This window comes from Myotis yumanensis, unplaced genomic scaffold (assembly GCF_028538775.1).
Source record: "Myotis yumanensis isolate MYYU_CA2020_CCGP unplaced genomic scaffold, mMyoYum1.0.hap1 SCAF_3, whole genome shotgun sequence".
Lineage (NCBI taxonomy): Eukaryota > Metazoa > Chordata > Mammalia > Chiroptera > Vespertilionidae > Myotis > Myotis yumanensis.
The window spans coordinates 40,146,036-40,173,253 of NW_027223754.1; the positions used below are offsets into that span (position 1 = coordinate 40,146,036).

At 39.6% G+C, this 27,218-nt stretch overlaps 2 protein-coding genes across 3 annotated transcripts in view; one reads left to right on the forward strand and one right to left on the reverse strand.

Moving 5' to 3' along the window:
- The window catches only part of UBAC2 (UBA domain containing 2), a 185,749-nt gene that overhangs the window by 94,041 nt on the left and 64,490 nt on the right, over window positions 1–27,218 (reverse strand). The window lies entirely within an intron of this gene.
- LOC139004945 (protein POLR1D-like) lies at window positions 13,659–14,925 on the forward strand. The gene has a single exon (XM_070407431.1). It carries the CDS (start codon window positions 13,705–13,707, stop codon window positions 14,071–14,073), a length of 369 nt encoding a protein of 122 aa, XP_070263532.1. The 5' UTR covers window positions 13,659–13,704; the 3' UTR covers window positions 14,074–14,925.

Here is a 27,218-nt window from a genome sequence, read left to right on the forward strand (position 1 = left end):
TTACTGATGGGCACTTGGGCTGCTTCCAAATCTTGGCTATTGTAAATAATGCTGTAATGAACATAGAGGTGCATATATTCTTTTGAATTAGTGTTTTAGGTTTCTTCATATAGATTCTTTAAAACATGCAATACCTAACTATTTAGTCAGGGGCACTGACTTCTCTTCCCTTAGATTGTCAAATAAAATAATGACAACCAATACAACAATAGCCGTCTGATATGAATGAATCAAAATTATACCTTTTTTTTTTGTCAGATTGGCAACAAATATATTTTTTGGTGTGCCGCAGAATTTTAGTTATTAGTTTATGTGTGCTATGAGATGAAAAAGGTTGAAAATTGCTGCACTTATGTGTTCAGCCACTGAGATTTCTGGATTAATTTGTGGCTACAACATAAGCTAGCTTTCTGATTAATAAAGTGTTTAACCTACTTAGAATGAAACAGACCAATACACACAATGTAAGAAAAGAAAAATGCAGACACTATACAGTTCTCCTGGCAAACAAACACATCTTCCTTAATCCCACTTTCATTGTGTCATTTCATGCTCAAGGATTGAGAATAGTTCCCCATGATCTACCACATGAAGTCCGAGTTCCTCTCCTATACTTTCAAGCCCTAGCCACCCAATTTCCCCCCATTGCCCAACACACACTGTTCAAATTACTAGCCTAGTTGGTTTTGTCTCTGTCCCATGAATATAACAAATATTTGGTTCTCACTGCTTCCTCCATTTATTTTTTACACTCACATCCCAATTGTACCTTTTTCTTTAATTCTTCTTTGACTATTCAAAGCCACTCATCTTTCTTTCCTCAACTTACTTGGCTTTTATACAGTTTTAACTTTACAATTATATTATCTTACAACAAAGGAAGAGAAAAGACACACTGGCCTGAAAACCTGTGGCCTGGTTTTGGTTTGAAAGCTAGTCAGCTATATCACCTCTGTTCAGTCGTTTAGCCTTCCTACATTTGTGGGGTTTTTTTAATCAATGAAATAACAGTGTTATATAATACTAGAGGCCTGGTGCATGAAATTCATGCACAGGTAGGGTCCCTAGACCTGGCCGGCGAGCAGGGCCGATCAGGTTCCCTGCTTCTCCTCCCCCCTCCTCCTTCCTTTACTTCCTCAGCACTTCAGAGCTGTGCAGCGGGCCCTCCCTCCACTGCTGCAGCTAGTCGCTGTCTGTGGAGTGACCAGTGGGGCAACTGGCAGGGCAATCTGCCCCTGCTCCACCATCCAGCTGTGGTCCCCACTCTCATCAGGGCCCTGCACTGCCACCCGCTGCCATTGCCACATCGCCAACACCCGCCATGTTCCAGGCTGCCCCCTGGTGGTCAGCACACATCATAGTGAGTGTTCAAACTCCCAGTCTCCTGGTTGAACTCCCGAGAGGACACTGCATATTAGCCTTTTATATATATAGATGTGAGCTCTCTGCCAACCATCATACAGTCTATGGTCTATTATTTCGTGTCCATTACTCTTATATCCATCCATTGAAATAGAGGCTCTCCTGGGGCAGAGACCTTGACTAATACTCTTTCACTTTATTAGCACACTTGCTATGTAGCTTCTCGTTGTTAATAAAGCTTTTTAGATGTCTTGTCTACTTAACTGAACTGCAAGCACTCACAGGCAAGAACCATATTACTCTACGTTCCACACGGTACCGACCGCAACTGACCCAAACCAAGAACTCAGATAATTTTTGATTGGCTTCTATTAGTTTTCTCAGAGTGTGAGAATATTTATTTTTAGTGTCTGTATCTTGTAAGACTTTTCCGATGCAGGTTTGAGAAGAAAAAAGTGTGTCAGAATGAAACTACAATGAGGCTACAAAAATTTTTAATCTTACTCTAAAAAAGCAACATTTCGATATGTTCTTATTATTTGAGGGCAGTAATTCCATTATTTTTCCCCTTAAGTCCTACAGTGAAACATCTGCTTTTTAAAAATATACATATTACAAATATATGGGGTTTAGAAATAAATACGAACTATATTATCATGTATTGGTCTACCATATATTGTAATTTGAGAGAGTAATTAAAGTATTGCAAATGCTATCTCATGCATTATTGTCTATTTTTCCCCCATTAAGGGAACAAGAGCAAAGAAAAGGTCATGAGTTTGAGTGTTATTGGTTTTACTTAAAGAACAGCTGTTAAGAGGAAGGCATCATCAAAACAGATCCAGAGACACAATACCCACATATGACGAGAAATCAAAGCAGTTCCTGTTGTTAGTCCCAACAGGCTGTACTGGCTTGCCTGAGCCATAGCCTATAGCTATGCTTGTGCCCGTGTACTCAGGTCTCTGAAGAGACCCAGAGAGAGACTGGTCAGTCAGAGGCAGGGGCAGGGCTAAGGCTACTGTAGGTCTTGGTCATGTAGAATTTAGGAAGCAAATGGTAAAATGGAAAGAAAAAAAAAAGTGTCCCATTAGGATCCAGTTGTCAAATTATTTGACGTTTGAGTATTTGACAAAGTGTTGATAAGGCGATGGGTACAGGGCAGGCATTATACTATTCTCTCTGCATTTGTAGATATATGAAAATGTCTGTGATACTGGTGAGTGTAGTCTCCAACATTCTCCCACTCTTATTACATCAGGGATGGAAGCAGAAATTCAGGGACTGATTCACAAAGGACTAAGAGAGAGATGGCAGTGGATGTCACTTGGCTGCAAGTCTCTGTCTCTAACCAGTTAGCTGCAGCCATCCCAACCAAATGAGAAGACAGAAAAGGCACACACCTGGCCACATTCATATCTAAGATCCCAGGGCAGGGTAGTCTCAACAGACCTTCAAGAGTCCTAGTAAGAAATGGTTTTGGTAACAAAGTCACCAGCAAAGAACACAGACCAGAAATCTACATGAAAAGATTGTCAGGGTTTTTCATAACTATGTACACACACACGCAGGCATATTGCTCCCTGAGTAATCTGATCTCCTAACACAAAGGGCTACTTCCTTTTCCTTAACCTGTTCCAGTTCAAATATAAGTATCTCAGATTTAGATATACTGCTTTATATGTATATACATTTAAAGCTAAATATAGATGTTACATTCTTTTCATTACCAGCTCTGCCAGCTAAGATTCATTTATGGATAATAGAACCCTCTCAAGTTATTTTGGGCAGAAACAGATTTGACACAGAGCTGATTGCTTATAAAACTGATGGAAGGGCTAGAAGGGCAGATCCAGTCTATGCCATATTTAAGACCCTAGGAAATCAAGAAGTCATTAGATCATTTCAGCAGAGTTTAGGGGTCAGGAAGCTGTCTGAACAGTAAGCCCCAGAGCCCTGCTGGGTCTGCAGAACTGGGTCAACAAAATGGTATCTCATATGCTACAGCCTTGGCTCACAATCAACTCTGGCACCACACAAGTTCTTCTGATTGGTGGAGCCTAGATCAGACCCAGAATTCTGATGCAACGGAGTTAAGAAGAGTGTTCTGTTTTCCAACCTCTGATTTATGTGGTGACACGCAAGGAGGACCCTGGAATAGATCATGAGCAAGCCAATCTAAGCATATCCATCATACCACATAAAACATGAAAATACTCTACCATGCCCTGGCCAGTTTGGCTCAGTTGATAGAGCGTCAGCCTGTGGACTGAAGGGTCCCAGGTTTCATTCTGGTCAGGAGCCTGTACCTTGGTTGCAGGCACATCCCCAGTGGGAAATGTGCAAGAAGAACTGATCAGTGTTTCTCTCTCATCGATGTTTCTAATTCTCTATCCCTCTCCCTTCCTCTCTGTAAAGAAATCAATAAAATATGCTAAAAAAAAAAAAACTCTACCAAAAGGAAGGGAAAATGTCTAATTTTAAAAAGATAAAGAAGAGACTTAACAGACATGGCAACCAAACGCAAAAACAAATGTAATTGGGCATTTTCAAAGTAATAGAAGAAATTTAAATATAGTTTTGGTAGTACCTTAGAGTAAGGAAATATAAATAATTTTGTTAGGTAAAGTAATATTATCTCTCTATATAAAACCCTAAGCAACCGGTCAACTGTTTGACCGATCTACCATTTGACTGGTGCTATGACACGCACTGACCACTAGGGGCAGACGCTCAACACAGGAGCTGCCCCCTGGTAGTCAGTGCACTCCCACAGTGGGAGTACTGCTCATCTGACTGACGGGCACCAGACGCTGGGCTCACGACTGTACTTGGTGGCACCAGCCTCTCCCGCCTCCGCTGCAGCACTACCGAGTGGTGAGTAGAGGCAGCTGCAGGCGCAGCGGGGCCAGGATGAGCAGGAGTGGTGCAGCGATGGGCCTGGGTTCAGGCTCCTCCCCAGCTACCAGCTGCTTTGCACACTACTACATCCCCCGAGGGGTCCCGGATTGCGAGAGGGCGCAGGCCAGGCTGAGGGACCCCACCAGTGCACAAATCTGTGCAACGGGCCTCTGATGGTTATATAAGAAATGCCATTTTTACAGCTTACTTAAAGTATGGACTTTAAATAAAACCTTACGATGGTGAAAATGCTTCAAAATACAGTAAAAATATTTACTTTTTTAGGGGAGTAGAAGAAAGGATGGTAATAATGATAATTATTAGATCTATTTTCTCTTCTTTTGTGATTAAAAATTTTTCATAATAAAAAGCTTTAACGGGTTATGCCAAAGAAACATGGGAAGTACAGATTATTTTCATCTAATGCTTCATCTTCAAAACTTTAATTCTACCACATTATTAAAATAAGGTTCATCTTCTATAAAATAACTGGCTTATACCCTTTAAACTATCAAGATAATAAAAGACAAAGCAACTGATCAGTGTTTAATAAGGACTGTTCCAAATTAAAGAGTAAAGGGACATAACAATGTGAGATATAATTCTGGAATGGACCATAGTTTTTTCCCTTTTGCTATGAAATAGAACATTATTTGTACAATTGCCAAATATGAATAAAATAATATATACTGATGTATTTATGGGTGAAGAAGCATACATCTACAACTTGCTCTCAAATGATTCAGGGGAAAAATATATATGGAGAGACAGAGAGAAAACAAATGTAAAAAAATGTTAATAATTAGGGCATCCAGGTGTGGGGTATAAGGGAGTTCTTTTGTCCTATTGTAACCTTTCTATAGCCTGAATTATTTCAAAAATTGTAAAAAGTATAAAACATAGTGGCAGCATTTGGAAGCTCTGAAGAGAAACAGGACCGTTTCTTCTGTCTGTCAAAATAAAAACTAATAATTAAATAACTGAAGGGTCATGTAGACAGTGCTTTTTCAGATACCATTCTATAGGTATTTTCCCCCATCTGAACATATTTGGCAGAATGTTATTATTTTGTACTTCTCATTTTAGCAGCAAAATTTGAATGCAGTCATAATGTTGTCTTTATACCCTAGCATTTACTTTTAGGAACATGTGCAAAACTGCAGTTGAAAAAATGAGTATATAGGAAGCCTTGGTTTGATAAGTTTATAGTCTCAAATTAATTTCTAGTATAGTATACATAAGAACTAGAGTTTTCACCTAAAAAAAAGGAAAGAAAGAAAGGAAGTAGCATTAAGGCTGTCTTGCACAAAAGACAATGTCTGAGCTAGGTGTCAGACAGGCATGACTTCATCTAGGCTCTGACACTTAACAGACATGATCCTAGTGACTCAATTCTCAGAACCTCTGCTTTCTCACAAGGGACAGAGCGATATCAAGATCTACTCTTGCAAGACTGTTGTGGATGTTCATCTAAAACAGGAACATATGTAAGATAAGGGTCTATGGTACAAAATAGTTCTTCAAAATGTCCCTACCAAGATTTCTTGGGAGAAAGGGTAAATTCTGCTACCAAAAAAATCTCCAAATAAAATGTACAATATTAACATTTTATAATGCTACTCTGTATTGTTTCTCCATGTTGTTGCCAATATTAACAAACATATCCTTGGTCGAATTATTTATTTATACATAAATATTTATTAAGGGCCTACTACGAGTCAGGCACTGCTCTAGGCACCAGGATGAGAGCTGAAAATAATACAGATCAAATTATCCTCATGACTTTCATTAAGTAAACAAATAATATCAGTTTAGGAGAGGGGATCATTTTGAGTGTTATTCTAGCTTTGTTCTGTGCCCTCCCAGTTATTCTCTGAACTATTTTAATAATAAATCTTCTTTCTGTTAAATAAGCCAGAGTCAGTTTTATTACGTCAGCTAACAAGCACGCCTGAGCTCTTGTAACTGAAAAAGCCTTTTTTCCTTTGACCTCAGATAATAAAAGCACATTAGATACTTCAGACCTCAACATATATCATATACAAAAACATCGAACCATAAGATAGATAGGTACGAGATTACTTTTATGTGTTGTATGTTTTTCTATGGTTACTAAGACGTGGTTAGCATTTTGAAATTTTTTTCTTAGAAAAATGCAATGATCTGAATCTAAAATCTTTCATAAGGTGCAACTTTCCAATGATAAACAAGAACAGGAAGTGAATCTCAAACACAACCAGACACTTAGTTCCCTTCACAATTATGTTCTCTGCTGTTGTCTGCGCCTGACTTCACAACATTAAACTCCCACCATCTTATTCTAATTTAAAGTTATTAACAGTTTTATTTCTGTTTGAATAAAACATATTTTCTATTAACTAGACATTCTGACATATACTCAAATATTTTAAGTTCTATGAGGAAGACAGCTTAAAATAAAGGAATTGAGTAGCAAAGGAACTTACAAAAGCAGAAATGAAAACAGATGTTAAACTGCTTTGAAACAAATTTTTTGCTAATAGCCTCAGCCCAAGCTATTTCAGTCAGCTACTAGAAATATTCTAATTAGTCAAAGGATCTCAACAAGCTTCATGGGTCATCAGCTTCTCCAGGGTGTGGGTTAACTCTTTTCAAGGCTCTGTTTCAAGGCCACCCAGCCCCGTGGATGGGTATTTTACGAGATTTCAAAGACTTGCAAAAGCTTTGTTTACTGGCCCTCCATCCTGGGCGATTTTGTCCTCCAGTGTCACCTGGCAATATCTGGAGACATTTTTTGTTGTCATGACTGATAGAAGGTGGGGGCACTGCTGCTGGCATCTAGTGGGTAGCCAGGGACATTGCTAAACATCCTACAATGCACAGGATAGCCTCCCGTGCCGAAGAACTAAGTAGGCAAAAGTGCTGACCCAGCCCTGCCCGGGAGCATTGTCCTGATACACCAAGGTTGTGGTTTCGATCCTGGTCAGGGCACATACAGGAAACAATCCATTAATGCAAAAACAAGTGGAATAACAAACCGATGTTCCTCTCTCTCCCTTTCTCTCTCTCTAAAATCAATAAATAAAAATTAAAAAAAAAAGTGCTGACCCAGGTTGAGAAAACTCTGGTTTAAGTCAACTATGCCACTGCCCTTCACATTCAAATATAAAATTGCTAATCATGTGGCTTCACATATCCTCTGACCCTTTCAAACAGGAGACATTCAATCTTCCCCCCAGGGAAAAACACCCTGGCCACTGAAACTGGCACTGAAATCCCTGCAGGTGAAAAGCCTGAATTTCCTTTCACAATTAATCAGTAATCTCCAAGGGTAAGAAACTCTGTATGCTATTTTATTTGATTCTCAAGACACTGGCCTTCACATATTACTAATACCTTGATTATACTGAGAAGCAATCTTGTTTTTAGTAATCATTCCTCAGTCAATGTCAAATGCGTAAGTGAGGCAACAAAAGCCTCTTCCTCTCCTTACGTATCTTTTCAGGTCATAATTTTTCCTTTTCCACTTTACAGAAAATGTTGCTCAAGGTTTCTGAGCCTATTTGCTTAAAGGAGATGACAATTTGTACTGTACAGGGTTATTCTGAGGATTAAAGTGACATCAGTGTGTACGCTGAGTGCCTGGGACGTAATGTGTGCTAATTCCTAATAGATAATGTCACACACAGTGTTATACAACCAACTGATGGAAGTTTGAGAACTTGTTGGTTGGGAAGAGATACTCTGAAAATATAAAAATGAATGGATTATATATTTCTCTCTAGGTACAAAAGAATAACTGAAGTAACCAGCTTGTGCCAGACCAAAATGTCAATCACAGCCAGATCTCTTTTGGATGAAAAAATACTCTTTTCATTACTCTATGCTGTCTCCCAAATGCTCCATGCTGAGGGAGCTACAAAAGAGATCCTCCCTTTACAAAGCATCAAGTTGAGAGAGAGGTCAGTTAGGTAAATAATTACAAAAACAAGTAATAAATGTTATATGTACATTTTTTTAAACTTAAAGTGATCAGTGAGCACAAAGGAAGGAGTGATTAATTGTAGTTGGGATAGGATTTCATATAACAGAGATATTCAAGATGAGTCTTGGAGGAGAAGCAGAAGTTAGCCAAACAAAGGGAGAAAGGATGTTGTAATCAGAACTATCTGCATGAATAAAATGAGAAAGTAAAATGACACAGGAGTGATGGGTAGTGGTGAATAATGCACTTTAGCTGGTGTGGTAAAGTACAAGGGGGCGAGAAAGGGAAGTGATAGAAAATGAGGCTAAAAAAGTTGGTTGGGACTCAATCCAGAGATACCTCGCTAATAAGTTAAACTTCATAAATTAACAGTAAGAAGTCACAGGTTTCTGAAGGTATCTATATATATAAAAACCGAATAAGCAAATAGACCGAATGGCGGAACTGAACAACCGGTCGCTATGACGTGCGCTGACCACCAGGAGGTGCGTGTGGAACATGGCGGGTATCGGCTGTGGCAGGATGGTGGAGCAGATGAGCAGGGGTGCCAGACCAAAGCGGGGTGCTGGTCGCTGTCATTGAGGCAAGCCTCTGGTGGTTACTGAAAATTCTTTGCTCGGCGCTTGCACCTGCTGCCAGCGCCGGCCCCGCTCGCACCCGCTGCCGACTCCAGTGCAAGCAGCGGCTGCTGGCCGTGATCACCCCTGAGGGCTTCTCCACCTCCCCTTGCTCCTGAGGGGCAATCAGAGCAGCAGCCGCCGTTCGCACCCGCTGATGACACCGGCCCCACTCACACCCACAGCTGGCGCTGGCCCCAATTGCTCTGTGCCATCAGTGGGTGCAAGCGGGGCCAGTGCCATCAGTGTGTGGGAGTGGCGGCGTCGGCAGTGGGAGGAGGGCTGCTGGCAGATAGGGGACTAGGGGCCACGGCGGGACCTGTGCCCACCACAGCCTCACGGCTCACAGTTCCTTTCCAGGTGCACGAATTCGTGCACTGGGCCCCTAGTAAAGAAATAAGATCTCTGGAATTAAAATAAGGGGTTGGGACAATGTACACAATAGCTTTGAGATGGTGACAGGTTAGAACAGGGGTCCTCAAACTACGGCCCGCGGGCTACATGCAAATACAAATATTGTGTTTGTTCCCGTTTTGTTTTTTTACTTCAAAATAAGATATGTGCAGTGTGCATAGGAATTTGTTCATAGTTTTTTTTTTAAACTATAGTCCGGCCCTCCAACGGTCTGAGGGACAGTGAACTGGCCCCCTGTTTAAAAAGTTTGAGGACCCCTGGATTTAATACAATTAGAAGGCTATTGCAATAGTCCAAACAAAAGGAGGTGAAATGGAATCAAAAGACCAATTAAGTTTTCATTCATTAATTTACTCTATCGGTCCACTGACCATTTCTTCACGCATCCATCCAACATGTGCCCACTATGTGGGAGCCACTATGCTAACTGGGCATGATCAGTAGGTAAGACTGGCATGGTCTCCTGCTTGCATAAAGCTTATATTCTAGTGGAGGAGAAATATATTAAACTACTTATTACATAATGGATTATCTAATTTTTATGGTGATAAGTACTATGAGAAAGTTCTAAGGAAATACATCACTGTGACCTAGTCTGAGGTTGGGGATGGTCACTTCTGCAAGAAGTGACCTTAAGCTTTTCCTAAAGCCCTTGAGCCAGGACTATTTATTATCTCACACCCCTCATCCTAAATAAAATTTTGAGAAATTCCTCTTTCATTAGTCAACTTTACTTTGTGCAGTCACCTTTAAGTACCTATTTACTAAAATCTCTGATAGGTCTAACCAAACCAGTGGGTATTGTTGGAAGGGGCAAAGAGGACTGGGGATAAGCAGAGAAGGGTGGGAAGAAGTTAAGGGTAAGGAGAGGCAAAAAGGAGAGAAATGGGGTGGGGAAAGAAGGTGGAAGAGGAAAGAGCTCAAAATCTAAAGTTTTTAGCTACACAACAGAAGACTTTATAAAGAGGAACTCATTAAGGAAAGAAAGTCTAAACATTTGTTGTGATCAATACTGAGAAACAATCCTCTGCATATTAATAAACATGATGAACCACCAACCTGTCAACTTCTACTATTGCTTACCTGGAAAGCACTCTCTTTGTTAATTTATTTTTTTATTGTTTTTTAGAGAGAGAGGAAGGGTGAGAAAGACAGAGAAACATCAATGTGAGAGTGAAACAGCGATCAGCTGCTTCTTGTACACCCAATAATGGGGATCACGCTCACAATCGTGCCCTGACCGGGAATTGAACTAGCAACCTTCGGTGCTCAGGATGATGCCCAACCAACTGAGCCACACTGGCCAGGGAAAGGCACGCTCTTTTTAGAATGAAGTATTCTAGATCAAAATTCCAACTCTGTCAACTGGATTTCTTCATCTCTCTGAGAATAAAATTTTATACTAGTAAACTAGATATAATCATACCAATTTCAGAGTATTTTAAAAAATAAATATCAAAGGAGAAAAGATATTTAAATATCTGGTAGCTCAACTCATCGAATCTATTATTCTAAATACATTATTAATGTGATCACTTCAAATTTGGAAGCCCTGATGACTATCTTTATTTTGAGAAATATCACTTTATTTCTAAAGGCATTGATCATCATTCAGGCTGTGATGATTTATATATTGAATATTTAGCCCAATTTCAAACCATAGGGACAAAAAATTTAGAAAGCTAACTGACACTTATTGTTAACTTTGCCCACAATACCCACTTCCCTTAAAATTTCCCAACGGTTGATATTCAAGATGACCACAGATGATTATAGGTGCACTGCTACTCTCTAATTGGCACTCAGCTCTAGAGAACCTAATCCCTTAACACTTTCAAGATTAAAAATTACACCACCTCTGGGCACCAACTCTGTTGCCACAGAAACACTGTAGCCCAAATGAAAGTCTAACATAGGGTTACAACATTACGAAAGAATAACATTAAATATCTGTGACTGACTCTTTTAAATAGGTCTAAGTAACCAAATTAGTTCACCAAACCATTACGGTGGCACCATGATATCTGTTTCTTAGCCTCCTAAATACTCTGTGCCTAGTACTAGAAAGTTTTACCCTCTGCAATGCCAAGAGGCAGAATTAGAAGATTTAGATAAAGCAATATCTATGTCAAACATGTAATCTGATCATCAAGAACAACTGCTGGAAGTTGGGGATTTGCAGATATTAGAACATTAAATTTCTGTAGGCCTGAGACCAAGAACACTCCTCCTTGCTTCCTTCACCGCCAGCTCTCTGGCAGATTACAGAGAACAGTATATAGATGCCTCAAACAGAATCTGCAAAGAAACAAAAAATGAGCCTTGAAGAGATGCTCATGGTTGCTGGGAATGGGTGAAAACTGGGATGAGATACAACTGACTGAAATACTAAGAGACCTAGGAAACAGGCTCATAGAAGTAAGACAAGGTAGCATAGTGACTACAAAGTCAATTTTATTATTATTATTTTTTTAAATATATTTTATTGATTTTTTACAGAGAGGAAGGGAGAGGGATAGAGAACTAGAAACATCGATGAGAGAGAAACATTGATCAGCCGCCTCCTGCACACTCCCTACTAGGGATGTGCCCGCAACCAAGGCACATGCCCTTGACCGAAATCAAACCTGGGACCCTTGAGTCCGCAGGCTGACGCTCTATCCACTGAGCCAAACTGGTTAGGGCTCAATTTTATTATTTTTTAGTGAGTTTATATGAGAGTATAGGACATAGTATTACAGGTGTTCTGCATAATGTCTATTCTGACTAAAAGAATACTATTTGAGTATTACCTGACATACAATTACCTTAATAAAAATATTAACTGCTAGTAGAGGTATCAATACAATCAATGAAAAGAAAATAATTTGACTTCACAATTGTCACTGTTCTTAAAACACATACACAGTTTAAGAAAAATGTTTTTATTGATTTTAGAAAGAGAGAGGAAGGAATAGAGAGAATCATCATTCACTTCCTTCTGCACACCCCCTACTGGGGATTGAGCCCGCAACCTGGGCATGTGCCCTGACCAGAAATCACAACCAGTGACCTCTCGGTACATGGGACAACGCTCAACCAATTGAGCCACACTGGCCAGGGCAAAACACACACACTTTTAAAAACAATACTGTCTTGATCAATAGTGGATTAAGCACATGTACTTATCTCCTCTGTTCTTTCCTAAAACCTTGTAAAAATGGCATTAAAAGATTTTTTTTTAAAGGCATAACCCCACAAAGGTAAAGAAGAATTGACAATTATAAAAATTTGTCTAAGCTGGAAAGCAGGAGTAGAGTGGTAACAAACCTGGCAAACCTGAGAAAACTAAATACTAAACCAGCAATGGTGAAATCTGAGAAACAAACTGGCTAACACCCAAACTCCTCAGGGGCTAGAGGACTAGCAGTACTATATTTTTCTGGAACTGCTAAGGCACAGTAAGAGCACCGATCCCCTCCCCATATTCAGCCCACCGACTGACTAATGCTCCCCATCCCCTCACTGAAAATGGGGTCTTATTATCTAGAAAAGGTAACAAGGAGTGTCTGGGGACTGGGGGACTCCTATGCACAGTTGAGAGTGCAAATACAATACTAAAGATCAAAGATATATACTAAATGAAAGTTCATATAAGAAATGTTGAGACTCCCAGACTTATACCCTATAGGTCAGTGATGGTGAACCTTTTGAGCTCGGCGTGTCAGCATTTTGAAAAACCCTAACTTAACTCTGGTGCCGTGTCACATATAGAAATTTTTTGATATTTGCAACCATAGTAAAACAGAGATTTATATTTTTGATATTTATTTTATATATTTAAATGCCATTTAACAAAGAAAAATCAACCAAAAAAATGAGTTCGCGTGTCACCTCTGACACACATGTCATAGGTTCACCATCACTGCTATAGGCAGTGGATTGAAGAGTATGCTCTGGGGAATCTGACAATTCATGAAGTTTAGAAAAAAAGACATAAATCTACAGATCCTGATATTGGTAATTCCTAATAAAACTTCCCAACCCGGGGATGCTAAAATGAAGTCCATGGTCATTCAGCCCCTTTCACATAATATATTTCTTCAATCAGCTTTCAAAAAAGCTGGCTCTTAAATATAAACAGATAACCAAAGGCTCAGAGATATTTAAGGAATAATCCTAACAGTAAAAAAAGAAAACAAGGGGGGGGGGAATAAACTCAGAAGAAATAAACTATTCAGGGAAATAAAAACCTTTGGGGGAGGCAGAAGAGATTATCCTCAATATTATAAAAGATATAAGAAAAAATACTGCATCCATGAAAAAAAAAAAAAAAACCACCCACCACAGGATGCCAAAAGAAATGAATATTCAAAAAATAAAAAAAGAACCACAGGAAATTAAAACTAGGACTGAGAGCGTCCTGACCACCAGCTGCACCTGAACATCCCGGAAGCCGTCCCCGCGATGGAAGAGGACCAAGAGCTGGAGAGGAAAGCAATAGAAGAACTGCTTAAAGAGGCAAAACGAGGGAAAACAAGAGCAGAAACAATGGGACCTATGGGTTGGATGAAGTGTCCTCTTGCTGGTACCAATAAAAGATTTCTCATTAACACAATTAAGAACACACTTTCCTCCCAGAAAGAGCAAGATCATGAACAAAAAGAGGGCGAAGAGGAAACTGCGAAGAGCCAGAACCAGAAAGAAGAAAGCCGAAAGAAGCACAGAGCCCACCCTTACAAGCCCAGCTTCCAAGCTCGAGGCACAGTCAGTCATTCTCCACCGAGGAAGCGGAGCAGCCAGGACAAATATGAAAAGCGGTCACGCAGGCGATGAGGCAGGGAGGGAGAACCAGCAAGACTGTCCCCAGTCACAGTGCTGTTACATGTGGGAGACTGGGATGTGCAGAGGTTATTGAGGACATGCCCTGAGCTGACAGAGCAGACACCTAAAAGCATTTTTACAGTAGGTCCTTTGTCCTTGTGACAAGCAAAAATGACCTAGAAACTCTTCAAGGAAATTAGTACAAAGGAACTTGCTCTGAATATGTCTTGGCCAGTGTAAGCTACTTCCACAGTGTAGTATACATATGTATTGTTTCTATTCTATTTCATTTAGAAATTGATTCCAAAATAAATGTAGAACATAAAGGTTTGCAGAGATTGTTAAAACTAGTTTCTGGGTTTTTTTTGGATGTGCTGCAATTGTAGTTATTTCTCAAATTTTCTCAAAAAATGAAATACTTGTAAATCCTGTGTGTTACCTTTTGGAGTGACAAATCTAAAACTTAGAAATCATTTTTAAGAAAAGTTATAGCTTTCCAAGGGCTAGAAATTTACCAAGAAACTCTTTGGTAACTCTGCATTTGTTTTCCTTTAAGTGAACAATGTAGGGAACTCTCAAATGGCTTTGAATTTAGTGCTCCATCAATGGGCAGTGGTTAAAGATTGGCTCTGTTGTCCCTTGTGCACTCTCACACTCATTCCTGAGATAAAACAGTTTTTCTATAGTTAGTTTCTTTTGAATATATAAGTTTTAAGGGTGCTTTAAAAAGAAATCTCTCAAAAGTTAAAATGGACATAATTATTTTAATGCTATGTCTTATTTAGCTAAAGACCTATAATAACCACTCTTAGTATAGGTGTTTCAGAAATCTTAATTTTAAATAAAAACGTGTTTACAATGAAAAAAAAAAAAAACTAGGACAGCAACAAATATTTTAAAAGAACTCAATAAAGGAAAAGGTGTTTAATCTCATCAGTGATGAAGGAAATACCAACTAAACCACAATAACAGATCACTGCATATCCACTGGAATTACTAAAATTAAAAGGACTGCTAACTCTCTTGGATCACTCCCTCTGGGGCAAGTTAGTCATCATATCATGTGGATAATCAAGCAGCTTCGAAGTGAGGAATTGAGGCTTCCGCCAACAGTAATGTGAGTGAGCCATTTTGGAAGAGAGCCTTCAGATGATTGTGGTCCCTGCTGGCATTCTGACTACAACCACAGGAGAGACTCTGGGCCAGTATCGCCCAGCTAATCCCCTCCCAACTTCCTGATCCACGGGAAAATTGGCAATATCGTCTAAAGCCAAACATATGTACACGGTACGATTCAGCTCTCAACTCCCAGGTACATACCCAACAGAAATGTGTGCATATTCACAACAAAAGATGTATTCAAGGATGTCCACAGCAACAGGATTTGTAATAGTCCCAAATAAGAAACTATCCCAATATCCATCAACGTAGGATGTATAAAGTAATAATTCATACAAGACACATCACAATAATGACAAAGCAGGAACTACCGAGACATGCAACATAAATGAAACTGCACTGAGAGAAAAACACTAGACACAGAAGTCTACATTTCCATTTACATGAAGTTTAAATTAGGCCAAAAACAACCCAGGGTGTTGAAAGTCAGGATAGACTTTGGGGAGGAAGTAGTGACTGGGAGGCAGCAAAAGTGGGTCTTTTAGGGTGTGGGTGATGTTCTATTTCTTCATCTGCATGGTGTTTAAAAGGGTGTTACTTTGTAAAAAATCAATGAGCTCTAAACTTAGAAAATGCACACTTTCCCATGTACATGTTGCACTTTTAAAAAAGTTCATTTAAAAATATTAATTAGAAGAGTTGGAAGACAGAGCTTAAGAAATCTCCCAGCAAGGAGAGAGAGAGAGAGAGAGAGAGAGAGAGAGAAACTAGACCTGTCAAGGAGGCTGAACATGCAGATAATAGGATTTCTCAAAAAGAGAGAACCAAGAAAATGGAAGGGGATATGATCAGGAAATCAGGAAAAATTAAAAAAAAAAAAAAAGAAATATACAAATTTCCTGATTGACAGAGCCCACCAAGTGTACAACCAAAAGACATAAAAACACAATCTGGGCTGGCTGGCGTGTTGAGTGTCGACCTATGAACCAGTAGGTTACGGTTCGATTCCTGGTCAAAGCACATGCCCAGGTTGCGGGCTTATCCCTGGTGAGGGGCGTGCAAGAGGCAGCCAATCAATGATTGTCTCTCATCATTGATGTTTCTATCTCTCTCTCACTCTCCATCCCTCTCTGAAATCAATAAAAATATATTAACAAAAAAACAAACAAAAGACCCCCAAAAAACAAAATCTGACCAATGCATCTCATTACAAACTGTCACAAAGTATTAGCAATCAGCTCTCCACTGAAATCTGTCAACAGCAAGACTGAGAAGTTGGTACTGGTGACAAGAGGTAGCTAGCATTCCCTCCACTATTTCCTCCTCTATGCCTTTCCTCTCCCGGTCCCAGGGAAATCACCATATGAAGAAACTGCCGCTTTCCAATATTGCTTATTGCTAAGAATTTGAAGGTGAATCCCCAACTAGCCTACTTGCCTGATGGAACAACAGTAAACAGGAGTGGGTAACTACTTGTTCTGCGGTGTCTGGGATTTTCTACCCTAAGGGGCTCACTCCCCTTCTTATCTGACCTAACGTGGCCAAAATAGTTTACTACGCCTTAGGTGAACATGAGTTCAGAGGCCAAAATAACTAGACATCCTTAGAATACAATCACAACGAAAAAGAAACACTAATTGAACAATATTACCAATGAAAGTAGAATTTTTAGAGTAGCTAAACCCCAAGTTACAATATATATTAATAACAATACTAATATAAGAGACAAGAGAAATTATTAAAAATATGAAATCAGACTATGTGGAAACATTAAGTATGGAAAAGATGGGGTACACACAGTTGAAGAATAAATGACCAAGCTAGAAAAATAAACTAGGAAACTCTCCTAGAAGTCAGAATAAAAGGTTAAACAGGGAGAGGAGATGGAGGAAATATTTTTAAAGAAATAAGTCACTTACAGAACACAAAAATATTTCAATCAAAGGCCTCTTAGCCATACAGTCTAGATAAAGATAACCTATATGCACACCTCTGTGGTGATATTTAAGAAATATAAGGGGAAATTCTAGAAACATCCAAAGGCAAAGAATAAACAAATGATAAAGGAACAAGATCAACCTCAGATTTCTCAAAAACCATTGGGGGTTTAATAAGACAATGCAGTAATACCATTAAAATATTGAAGAAAAAAGAACTTAAACCTAGAACTTTTATACATTCAAGTTATTATTATAAATAAGTGATAGCAATTGGAAAGTATCTTCATGTATACAAGGAATCAGAGCTTTACCATACACAGATTAACTTTGAAAATACTTGTGGAGAAAATACTCCATTAAAAATTAAGGAGGAAATGTAAGCGGGCTAAAATTAAGAATGATCATAAAGGAGAAATAGACAAATCCACAATTAGAGTTCAGGTGTTAACATTCTCATTCTGTAACTAACAGAACAAGTAGACAGAAAACCAGAAGACATAAAAAATACATCAACCAACTTGACCTAATTGATATGCATAGAACATGTCAGCCAACATCAGAATACACTCCTTTTTAAAAATTTATTGATGAGAGAGAGAGGGGGGGTGGGGGGGGGGGAAGGGGCGTGGGGGGAAGAAATGTCAATCTGTTGTTCTACTTCGTTATGCATTCATTGGTTGATTCTTGTATGTGCCCTGACAGGGGATCAAGCCAGCGACCTTGAATTATTGCGATGATGCTCTAACCAAGTGAGCTACCCAGCCAGAGCTGCACTCCTTTTAAATGCATATAGTATACTCACTAGACTAAACTTCAACCAACTTAACACTCCGGTGTGGGGTGAATTTCCCGCCAAAATATAAGATGGCGCGGGCAATTATTTAGGTTTCCCGCGCAAAATCAGGGATTTTTATGATACCTATTACCCCAATGGGTATGAAACGGTTCGCATACGCAGGTAGGTATCTTTGTGAACGGCAAACAAACAAATATTTGGTAATACGCAGTTACAATCGGCCCGAGTTTACACGTTTCCCGCACTCCACCGCAAATCTATATGAACGGAGTTAAGACGGCTCCCGCGGAGTACGCGCAATTCACGCGAGCCTACTTAACTCGTTTCCCCCACTCCAAGTGTTAAAAGAATTGGAATCACACCAAATAGGTTCTCTGACTACAAAGAATTAGATTAGCAATCAGTAAGAGAAATATATTTAGTAAATACTGGAAATTAAAAAACACACTTGAAAAATTCATGAATCAAAGAGGAATTCAAAGAAATGTTAGAAAATAATTTTAATTGAATGAAAATAAAACACAACATAAAATTGGTGGGGTGCAGCTAGAAGCAGTGCTTGAAGAGAAACATATAGCATTGAATATTTATATTAGAAACGGAAGGTCTCAAATCAATGGCTTCTATTTTAAGAAAGTCAATAAAATGATCAAATTAACTCTAAAGCATGCGGAAGGAAAGAAATAAAAATGATAAAGCAAAAAATCAATGACACTGAAAACAGAAAATAGAGAATAATCACTGAAACTTATTTTTTCTTTTAAAGATGTCATTCTTTCTAGAGCAGTTTTAGGTTCACAACGAAATCGAAAGGAAGGTACAAAAATAACTCCCACTCATGCATAGCCTCTCCCATCATCAACATCTCCCACCAGAACATTTGTGACAATTTGATGAATACACACAGGCACAACATTATCATTCAGTCCACAGTTTACATTGCTAGTCCCTTTTGATGTTGTACACTCTATGGGGCTCGACAAATGTTTAATGAAATTTACCTACCATTATGGTATCATACAGAGAATATTTTCACTTATCTAAAATCGTGCTCTGCCTATTCATCTCTCCTTTCCCTTTAACCCTTCACAACCACTGATAATTTTACTGTTTCCATTGTTTTGCTTTAACCAGAAAGTTTTATTGTTGAAATCATATAGTATGTAGCCTTTTTAGATTGTCTTCTTTCATTTAATAATATGCACTTAACGTTCCTCTTTGTCTTTTCATAGCTTGAAAAATAATTTCTTCTTAGCACTGAATAATATTCTAGTATCTGTATATACCACAGTTTTGTTTATCCATTCACATCTAAAAAATACCTTGTTGCTTCCAAGATGGCAATTATAAGTAAAGCTGCTATAAACATTCATATGTATATAAACATCTTCGCGTATGTAAAACCCCCATAGTTCTCTATAGTTATTAATATGTAAGAAAAACTAAATAAAGAGAGAAACCAAAAAAGAGAACTCCAAGCCCAAATGGCTTCACTGGCAAAGTCTACTAAATATCTAAGGAAGAAACCACTCTAACTCTGCTCCAATGCTTCAAGAAAATAGAAAAGAAGGCAACATGTCCCAGTTAATTTTATCAGGCCAGATTATCTTAATGCCAAAACCAAAGACATTACAAGAAAAGAAAACTATAGACCGATATCACACATAAATATAGACACAAAAAATTCTCAACAAAATTTTAGCAAATCAAAAAACTGTTCACCTAAATATTCATTGGTGTATCATCATATTTCTTTTATAATCCTAAAATGTTATTTCCTTTAAAAATTAGCATATCAAATCCAGAAATATATAAAACAGATACTATGCTACATGGAGTTTATCACAGGTGTGAAAGGTTGACTTACATTTTAAAAAAATCAATGTAATTCACCACATAAGTAAATAAGAAAAACTGTAGACCATATTAGTAGATAAAAAAATTATTTGACAAAGTTCATGGTATATTCATGATAAAAACTCTAGGCAAACTATAAATTAAAAGAGACTTTCTCAACCTGATAAAGAGTATCTAAGAAATATATTTGCTAACATGGTTAATGATTAATGTTTTTTTTTAATATTTTAATAATTTTTATTTCTTAAAGTATTACAAAGAGTATTACATATGTCTCCTTTTTTCCCCCGCTTGACATTCCCCCGGCCCCTACCCCCCGCCCCCACCCCGCCCTGTGTCTTGTGTCCATTGGTTAATCTTATATGCATGCATATAAGTCCTTCAGTTGATCTCTTTTTTTTTTTATTTTAATAATTTTTATTTCTTAAAGTATTACAAAGAGTATTACATATGTCTCCTTTTTTCCCCCCCTTGACATTCCCCCGGCCCCTACCCCCCGCCCCCCCCCGCCCCGTGTCTTGTGTCCATTGGTTAATCTTATATGCATGCATATAAGTCCTTCAGTTGGTCTCTTAATCCCCCCACCCCAACCCTCCCCAGGCTTCCCACTGTAGTTTAACATTCTGTTCAATGTTGCTCTGCTTCTGTATCTACCCCTGTTCATCAGTCCATACTGGTCCCCTTTATTTGTCCCAACCTCACTGGAGTAGTCTCAACCTCACCAGGGCCGTCTGAGCCTCACCAGGGCCGTTTCAACCTCACCGGGGCCGTCCCTACCGCACCGGGGCGGTTTCAACCTCACCGGGGCCGTCCTGGCCTCACCGGGGCGGTTTCAACCTCACCAGGGTCGTCCCGACCTCACCGGGGCCGTTTCAACCTCACCGGGGTTGTCCCTACCACACCGGGGCCGTTTCAACCTCACCGGGGCCGTCCCTACCTCACAGGGGCCTTTCAATAATGATTAATGTTTTCTCCCTAAGATCTGGAACAAGACAAAGATGTCAACTCCACCAAGTCATCATACTGATGTCCCTGCTAGTTCAATAAGTCAAAAAAATTAATAAAAGGCATAGAGATTGGAAAGGAGCAAACAAAAATGTCACTGTTTTCAGACAATATGAATATCTATAATAATCAAAGCGTAATATGCGAATCGACCGAATGACCAAACAGCAGAACGACCGTCCGAACGACCTTCTGGACAACCACGCTATGACACACATTAGTGCCAGGCCAGCCAAGGTGGGTGCAATGTGATTGGTTGGGGGGCCCTGCCATCACCCCACGATCGCCCCACAGAGGGAGGCCCAGGCCACCGGCTGGCGGGGCAATCAATCGAGGGGGAAAGGAGGGGGAGGGTGGTGGCAGATGTGGGCAGCGCCAGGCCAAGGCAGGTGTGGGCGTGGGGTGGAGGGAAGTCCGGGTCCTGGGTGCTGGCAGCTGGAGGGAAGATAGGGTGCCAGTAGCCAGAGGGAAGCCGGTGCCAGCATTGGGGGGGGGGGGGGGGGGGGGGGGGTCTACCTTTGCACGAATTTTGTGCACTGGGCCTCTAGTCTGTGTAGAAAATCCAAAGGGATCTAAGAAAACATGTTATTACAATAGCTCTGCGAGGAAGCAGAATGGTAGGTACGAAGGGCTGGGGAAGAGTAGGAAATGGGGAATGGTTTTTTTAACGGATATAGTTTCAGTTTTGCAAGATGAAAAAGTTCTGGAGATCTGTTGCACAACAATGTAAATATATTTAACACTATTTAACTGCACACTTAAAATGGTTAAGATGACAAATCAAAATGACAGATACCACTCAACATCCATTAGAATGGCTAAACTTTTTGAACTTAAAACTAAAAAAATGACCTGAGGATTGGAGTAACTGGCTCATACATTGCTGATCACAGTGCAAATGTAACAAAAACCCTGGAAGTTTGGCAGCTTCTTAAAAAGTAAAACATATACTTACCATGCCACCTAGAAAAATGAACAGAATCTATAAATGGGAGAGTTCAATATGGTTGCCAAATGCAAGAGCAACATACAAAAATCAGTAACATTTTCTTACTCCAGCAATAAAATAACACTTATGAAACATAATAAGTGAATATAAGATCGTTTGCCATAACAAAATCTATATGGTATCTAGGAATACAAAAGGTCTGTACAAGAAAATTTTAAAATCTAATAATCATAGATGTTATAAATAAATGGAGAAATATTCCATGCTCTTGGATGGGAAAACCTAATAAAGGATCACTTTTCCCCAAAATAAATCTATAAATTCAATCCATCTCAAATTCCAGCTGAATTTTTAAAGATAATTAAGTCACTCTAAAATGTATATGGAAGGATAAAAGTACATGAATAGTTAGGAACAAAAAGAGATTTGTTGTACTAGATATTAATTAGACTAAAAAGCAAAATAGGGAAAACATATTTGCCAACGTCATATCTGATAAGGGCCTAATCTCCAAAATTTATAGGGAACTCATACAACTTAACAAAAAGAAGATAAACAATCCAATCAAAAAATGGGCAAAGGATCTAAATAGACACCTTTCAAAAGAGGACATTCAGAAAGCCAAGAGACATATGAAAACATGCTCAAAGTCACTAATCATCCGAGAGATGCAAATCAAAACAACAATGAGGTACCATCTCACACCTGTCAGAATGGCTATCATCAACAAATCAACAAACGACAAGTGCTGGAGAGGATGTGGAAAAAAAGGAACACTTGTGCACTGCTGGTGGGAATGCAGACTGGTGCAGCCACTATGGAAGACAGTATGGAGTTTCCTCAAAAAACTGGAAATGGAACTCCCATTTGACCCTGTGATCCCACTTCTAGGAATATATCCCAAGAAACCAGAAACACCAATCAGAAAGGATATATGCACCCCGATGTTCATAGCAGCACAATTCACCATAGCTAAGATCTGGAAACAGCCTAAGTGCCCATCAGTAGATGAATGGATTAGAAAACTGTGGTACATCTACACGATGGAATACTATGCTGCTGTAAAAAAGAAGGAACTCTTACCATTTGCAACGGCATGGATGGAGCTGGAGAGCATTATGCTAAGTGAAATAAGCCAGTCAATGAAGGAAAAATTCCACATGATCTCACTCATTCATGGATAATAGAGATCATTATAAACTTTTGAACAATAATAGATACAGAGGCAGAGCTGCCTCACACAGATTGTCAAACTGCAGCGGGAAGGCCGGGAGGGTTGGGGGGCAGGAGGGAGGGGGGTAAGAGATCAACCGAAGGACTTGTATGCATGCATATGAGCATAACCAATGGACATAAGACACTGGGGGGTAGGGGAAGCCGGGGTATTGTCAAGGGCGGGGGAAAAAAAGGACACATATGTAATACCCTTTGTAATGCTTTAAGCAATAAAAAATAAAATAAAATAAAATAAATTAAAATAAATTAAAAAAATAAAATAAAAAAATAAAAATAAATAAAAAGCAAAATAATTTAAAGATATTAGAGTATGGGGATAAATGGGCCAATGGCATAGAATAGAGAGTAAAGAAGCACACACACACTCACAACTCACCCCCTATGGCCTTACATTTCTGCTTGTGGCTTTATTTGCAAAAGAGATTGGATCACAGTTTCACTAGAATCAAATAAGTGTGAATGAGGATACAGATAAAACAAGATGGCCATGAGCTGATCATTGTTGAAGCTGGGTGATATTGAAACATGGGCTCACTATAGTGCTCTCTTCACTTTTATATATGTTTAAATTTTTCCATAATAAACCCAAATTTCAGAACAAAGACAGAAATCAAAACATGCGCTGCTTCAGTGATTTCTGCACCCACCCCCACCTCCCCAGGACTGGACCTAGCTTTAAGCTGCTGGGGTTGGGGGCTAGATATTTAGGCATAGTCAGAGATAGAAGACAAGGCCTCAAGCTGTTAAAGGAGAAAGAGCTAGGACTGAGCCCAGATGCTCAAAGACCTCTGCCTTTTACAGAGAAAGCTAAAAATATTCCATTAGTCTGCTGAAGCAGTAAAGACATTTAGCTTACATGAAGGGCTTTGTGAAAGAAAAGTACAAACAGTGCCAGCAGATAATTAAAACCCAAGGCCTATCTTATATCTAAATTTGCGGTCAAGATTTATCCCACTTGAATGGTATGGGAGCTCTAAGGTAAGAATATAACAAAAACTAGACCACAACAACAAAAATCCCTCAGGATCCAGCAGTAAATACAAAGTCCCTCTGTGGGGATACTTTCATGAGCTAGGGGACATGGTGGCCCCAACAGCAAACAAAATCCACTGAAAATGAGTTCACAATTTAAAAAAATCACAAACCACAAGAAACAACAGACTTCCCTGAAGGAGAATTTGATAATCTGAGAACTAGAAGTAATAGAACAATGTGAAAATGTGTAAAATGATTGCATACTTTTTTAAAAGGAAAGGACCCATTATGAAAAAATAGTACAGACCAATGTATCTCCATCTCCCAAGGAATCATTAATGCAGCGGTTCTCAACCTGTGGGTCGCGAACAATGAAAACACATCCTGCATATCAGATATTTACATTACGGTTCATAACAGTAGCAAAATTACAGTTATGAAGTAGCAACGAAAATAATTTTATGGTTGGGGTTCACCACAACATGAGGAACTGTATTAAAGGGTCGCGGCATTAGGAAGGTTGAGAACCACTGCATTAATGGCTCTCCACTGGCCTTAAAGCGCCGTGACTTCTTCTGCGTTCTGACTCCATCTCCTACTATTCCCCTGGCTCACTCTGTTTCAGTTATCCAATTGCACTGGTCTTTGTGCTAGCAGCTCCTTACGCCTGAAATACACTTCCCCCAGATCACCACATGGCTCACTCCTTGATTCTTCCAGGTCTCTGTTCAAATGTCACTTGCTTACTGAGGCCATTTCCTGTCTACTTCCTAAACTGTAACCCCACTCATACCTTGGTATTCCCTTCCCTGGCTGACTGGAAGGCTGGCTGGCTGGCTGGTTGGTTGGTTGGTTGATTGACTTACTTTTGTGCAGCATATATCATCATTGGACATATGATATATTATGTTATCTTGTTTACGGCTTCCCACCCCCGATTATAATATAAATTCAATAATAAAGATTGTGTCCTGATCAGTGCGGGATCCTACAGCACAGAACAGTGCCTACCATAAAGCAGGTGCTCAATAAATATTTGTTGAATGAAGAGAGAGGAAATCAGAGGGAGTTAATCATTCTTGTAAAGTATGAGATAGAATTTTCTCATTCATTCATACATGTAAGCATGCTGAAACATTTACTAAGTGGTTACCTTACATAAGAAAATGTCAAGATATTCCTTTCACCGGTGTGGAAATTCTTCTTTCTCTTCCTAAAAAATGACTAACACTGACTATTCAAAAAATAATTTACCACAAAGAATTAGTACATTTTATAAATTATTAAAAGGACACAGACAGTATAGTAAAAATCACCTTTCACAATTCAGCTTCCTGTTCCTTATTTTTATCCTTCCTTAGAACTCATATGTCCACACCATCAACCACCGATTTCTATATAACTGTGTCTAAGTATAAACTTTTGTCTCCTGCTTACTCAGTTTACAGGATTTGAGAATATTCTACTTATTACTCATACCTATTCCTTTTTCTATTGATATAAAAATGCTATGAAAAGCTGATTTTGTTCAAGATGGCAGTGTAGGTAAACTTGAGATTCGCCACCTCCCACAACCACATCAAAATTACAACTAAAATACAAAAAAAACAACCACCATTCAGAACTGCCTGAAATCTAGCTGAACAGAAGTCCTACAACTAGGAAATTAAAGAAGAAACACATCGAGACTGGTAGGAGGGACAGAGATGTGGGGCAGAATCGTGGAACCAGCTGGTCCCACACCCACGTGTGGTAGTTTAAAATCAGGAGGGATATATTGGTTGTGGATGTTTCCCTGAGGAGTGAGAGGTCCCAGCCCCACACCAGGCCCCCCAGCCCAGGGTTCCAGTACCAGGAAAAGAAATCCCACAACTTCTGGCTGTAAAAACCAGTGGGCATTGTGGCTGAGTGACATGGAGGCTACTGGCCCCAGGCAGTTCCTCTTAAAGGGTCTACACATGGACTTATTCACTAGGGCAGTAGCTTGCAAGAAACTTGGGACATTGGGGGAGGAACTAACTTGTCTGGAATCAGGGTAAGACCTGGAGGGGCAGTTTTCTTCAAGACAAAAGTGCTGGCAGAGGCCATTGTTCCTTTCCTGAGCCCTTCCCACCACAGAGTCAGCAGATGGGGCACCATATCTGAGACGCCATCAACCTGATTCATACTTTTCACCCTGCCACGATGATTTCCTGAGACCCTCCCAAATTGCAGGTTCATCCAAACCATTTCAAGTGGCTTTTCCATAACTGGCCTCTCTTGCTTCATGCTTTGGACTTTCCTAAAATCTTTCAAACAAGCAGCAGCTGACCTCAGTGTGCCCCATACCTCTCAATAAGTGGTCCCAGGACCAGCACTAGCAGCAGGTCGACTTGGTTCATAGCATGGCCTCTCTTAACACCTCCAAGCCCATCACAAGTAGCAGCCATCTGCAGATGGCTTTGTAGCTCATGGTGGGTAGCCTGGGCAGGGAACATATAGTGGTTGGCTTTGAAACTCTTGGGAGGCTCCAGAGCCAGTGCACCTGATGGTCAGATTCTACCATGCTGGATTACAAACCTTCCATCACCATGAGTTAAACACTCAAGGGGCAGACTCAGTGAGCACCAAAGCCCTACTGAAGCAAGTCCTGCTCCATAGGGTTGACTCCTACACAGCAGCTCTTCCATTGTAGTCACAGCCAATCCTCACAACTGATTGGCCTGGGGGGGGTCAATCCCTCCCAGTTTTGCCAACATCAACCAAGGCTCAACTACAAGAGGGCAGTGCACACAGCTCACACAGGAGCCCATCTAGAGTGCCCAGCTCAGGTGACTGGAGAGGCTGAGCCCCTGGGCCCTACAGGACACCTACTACACAAAGTCACTCTACCAAGTCTGGGAGACATAGCTGATCTACCTAACACACAGAAACAAACACAAGGAAACAGCCAAAATTCAGAGACAAAGAAACATGTCACAAATGAAAGAACAGGAGAAATCTCCAAAAGAACAAAATGAAATGGAAGCAAGAAAACTACCAGATAGAGTTCAAAACAATGGTTATATGAATGTTCAAGGAACTTACTGAGATCTTCAAGGAACTCAGTGAGAAGTCAACAACATAAAAAAGGACCAGTCAGAAATGAAGGATAAACTAACTGAAATAAAGTATAATTTACAGTGAATCAACAGTAGAAACAGTAGAGTAGAGGATGCCGAGAATCAAATCAGCGATTTGGAATATGAGGAAGCAAAAAACATCCAATCAGAAGAACAAAAAGAAAAAAGAATCCAAAAAT

Excerpts from the sequence above, each read along its gene's own strand:
- LOC139004945 (XM_070407431.1), top strand. The coding sequence starts at position 13,705 with ATGGAAGAGGACCAAGAGCTGGAGAGGAAAGCAATAGAAGAACTGCTT.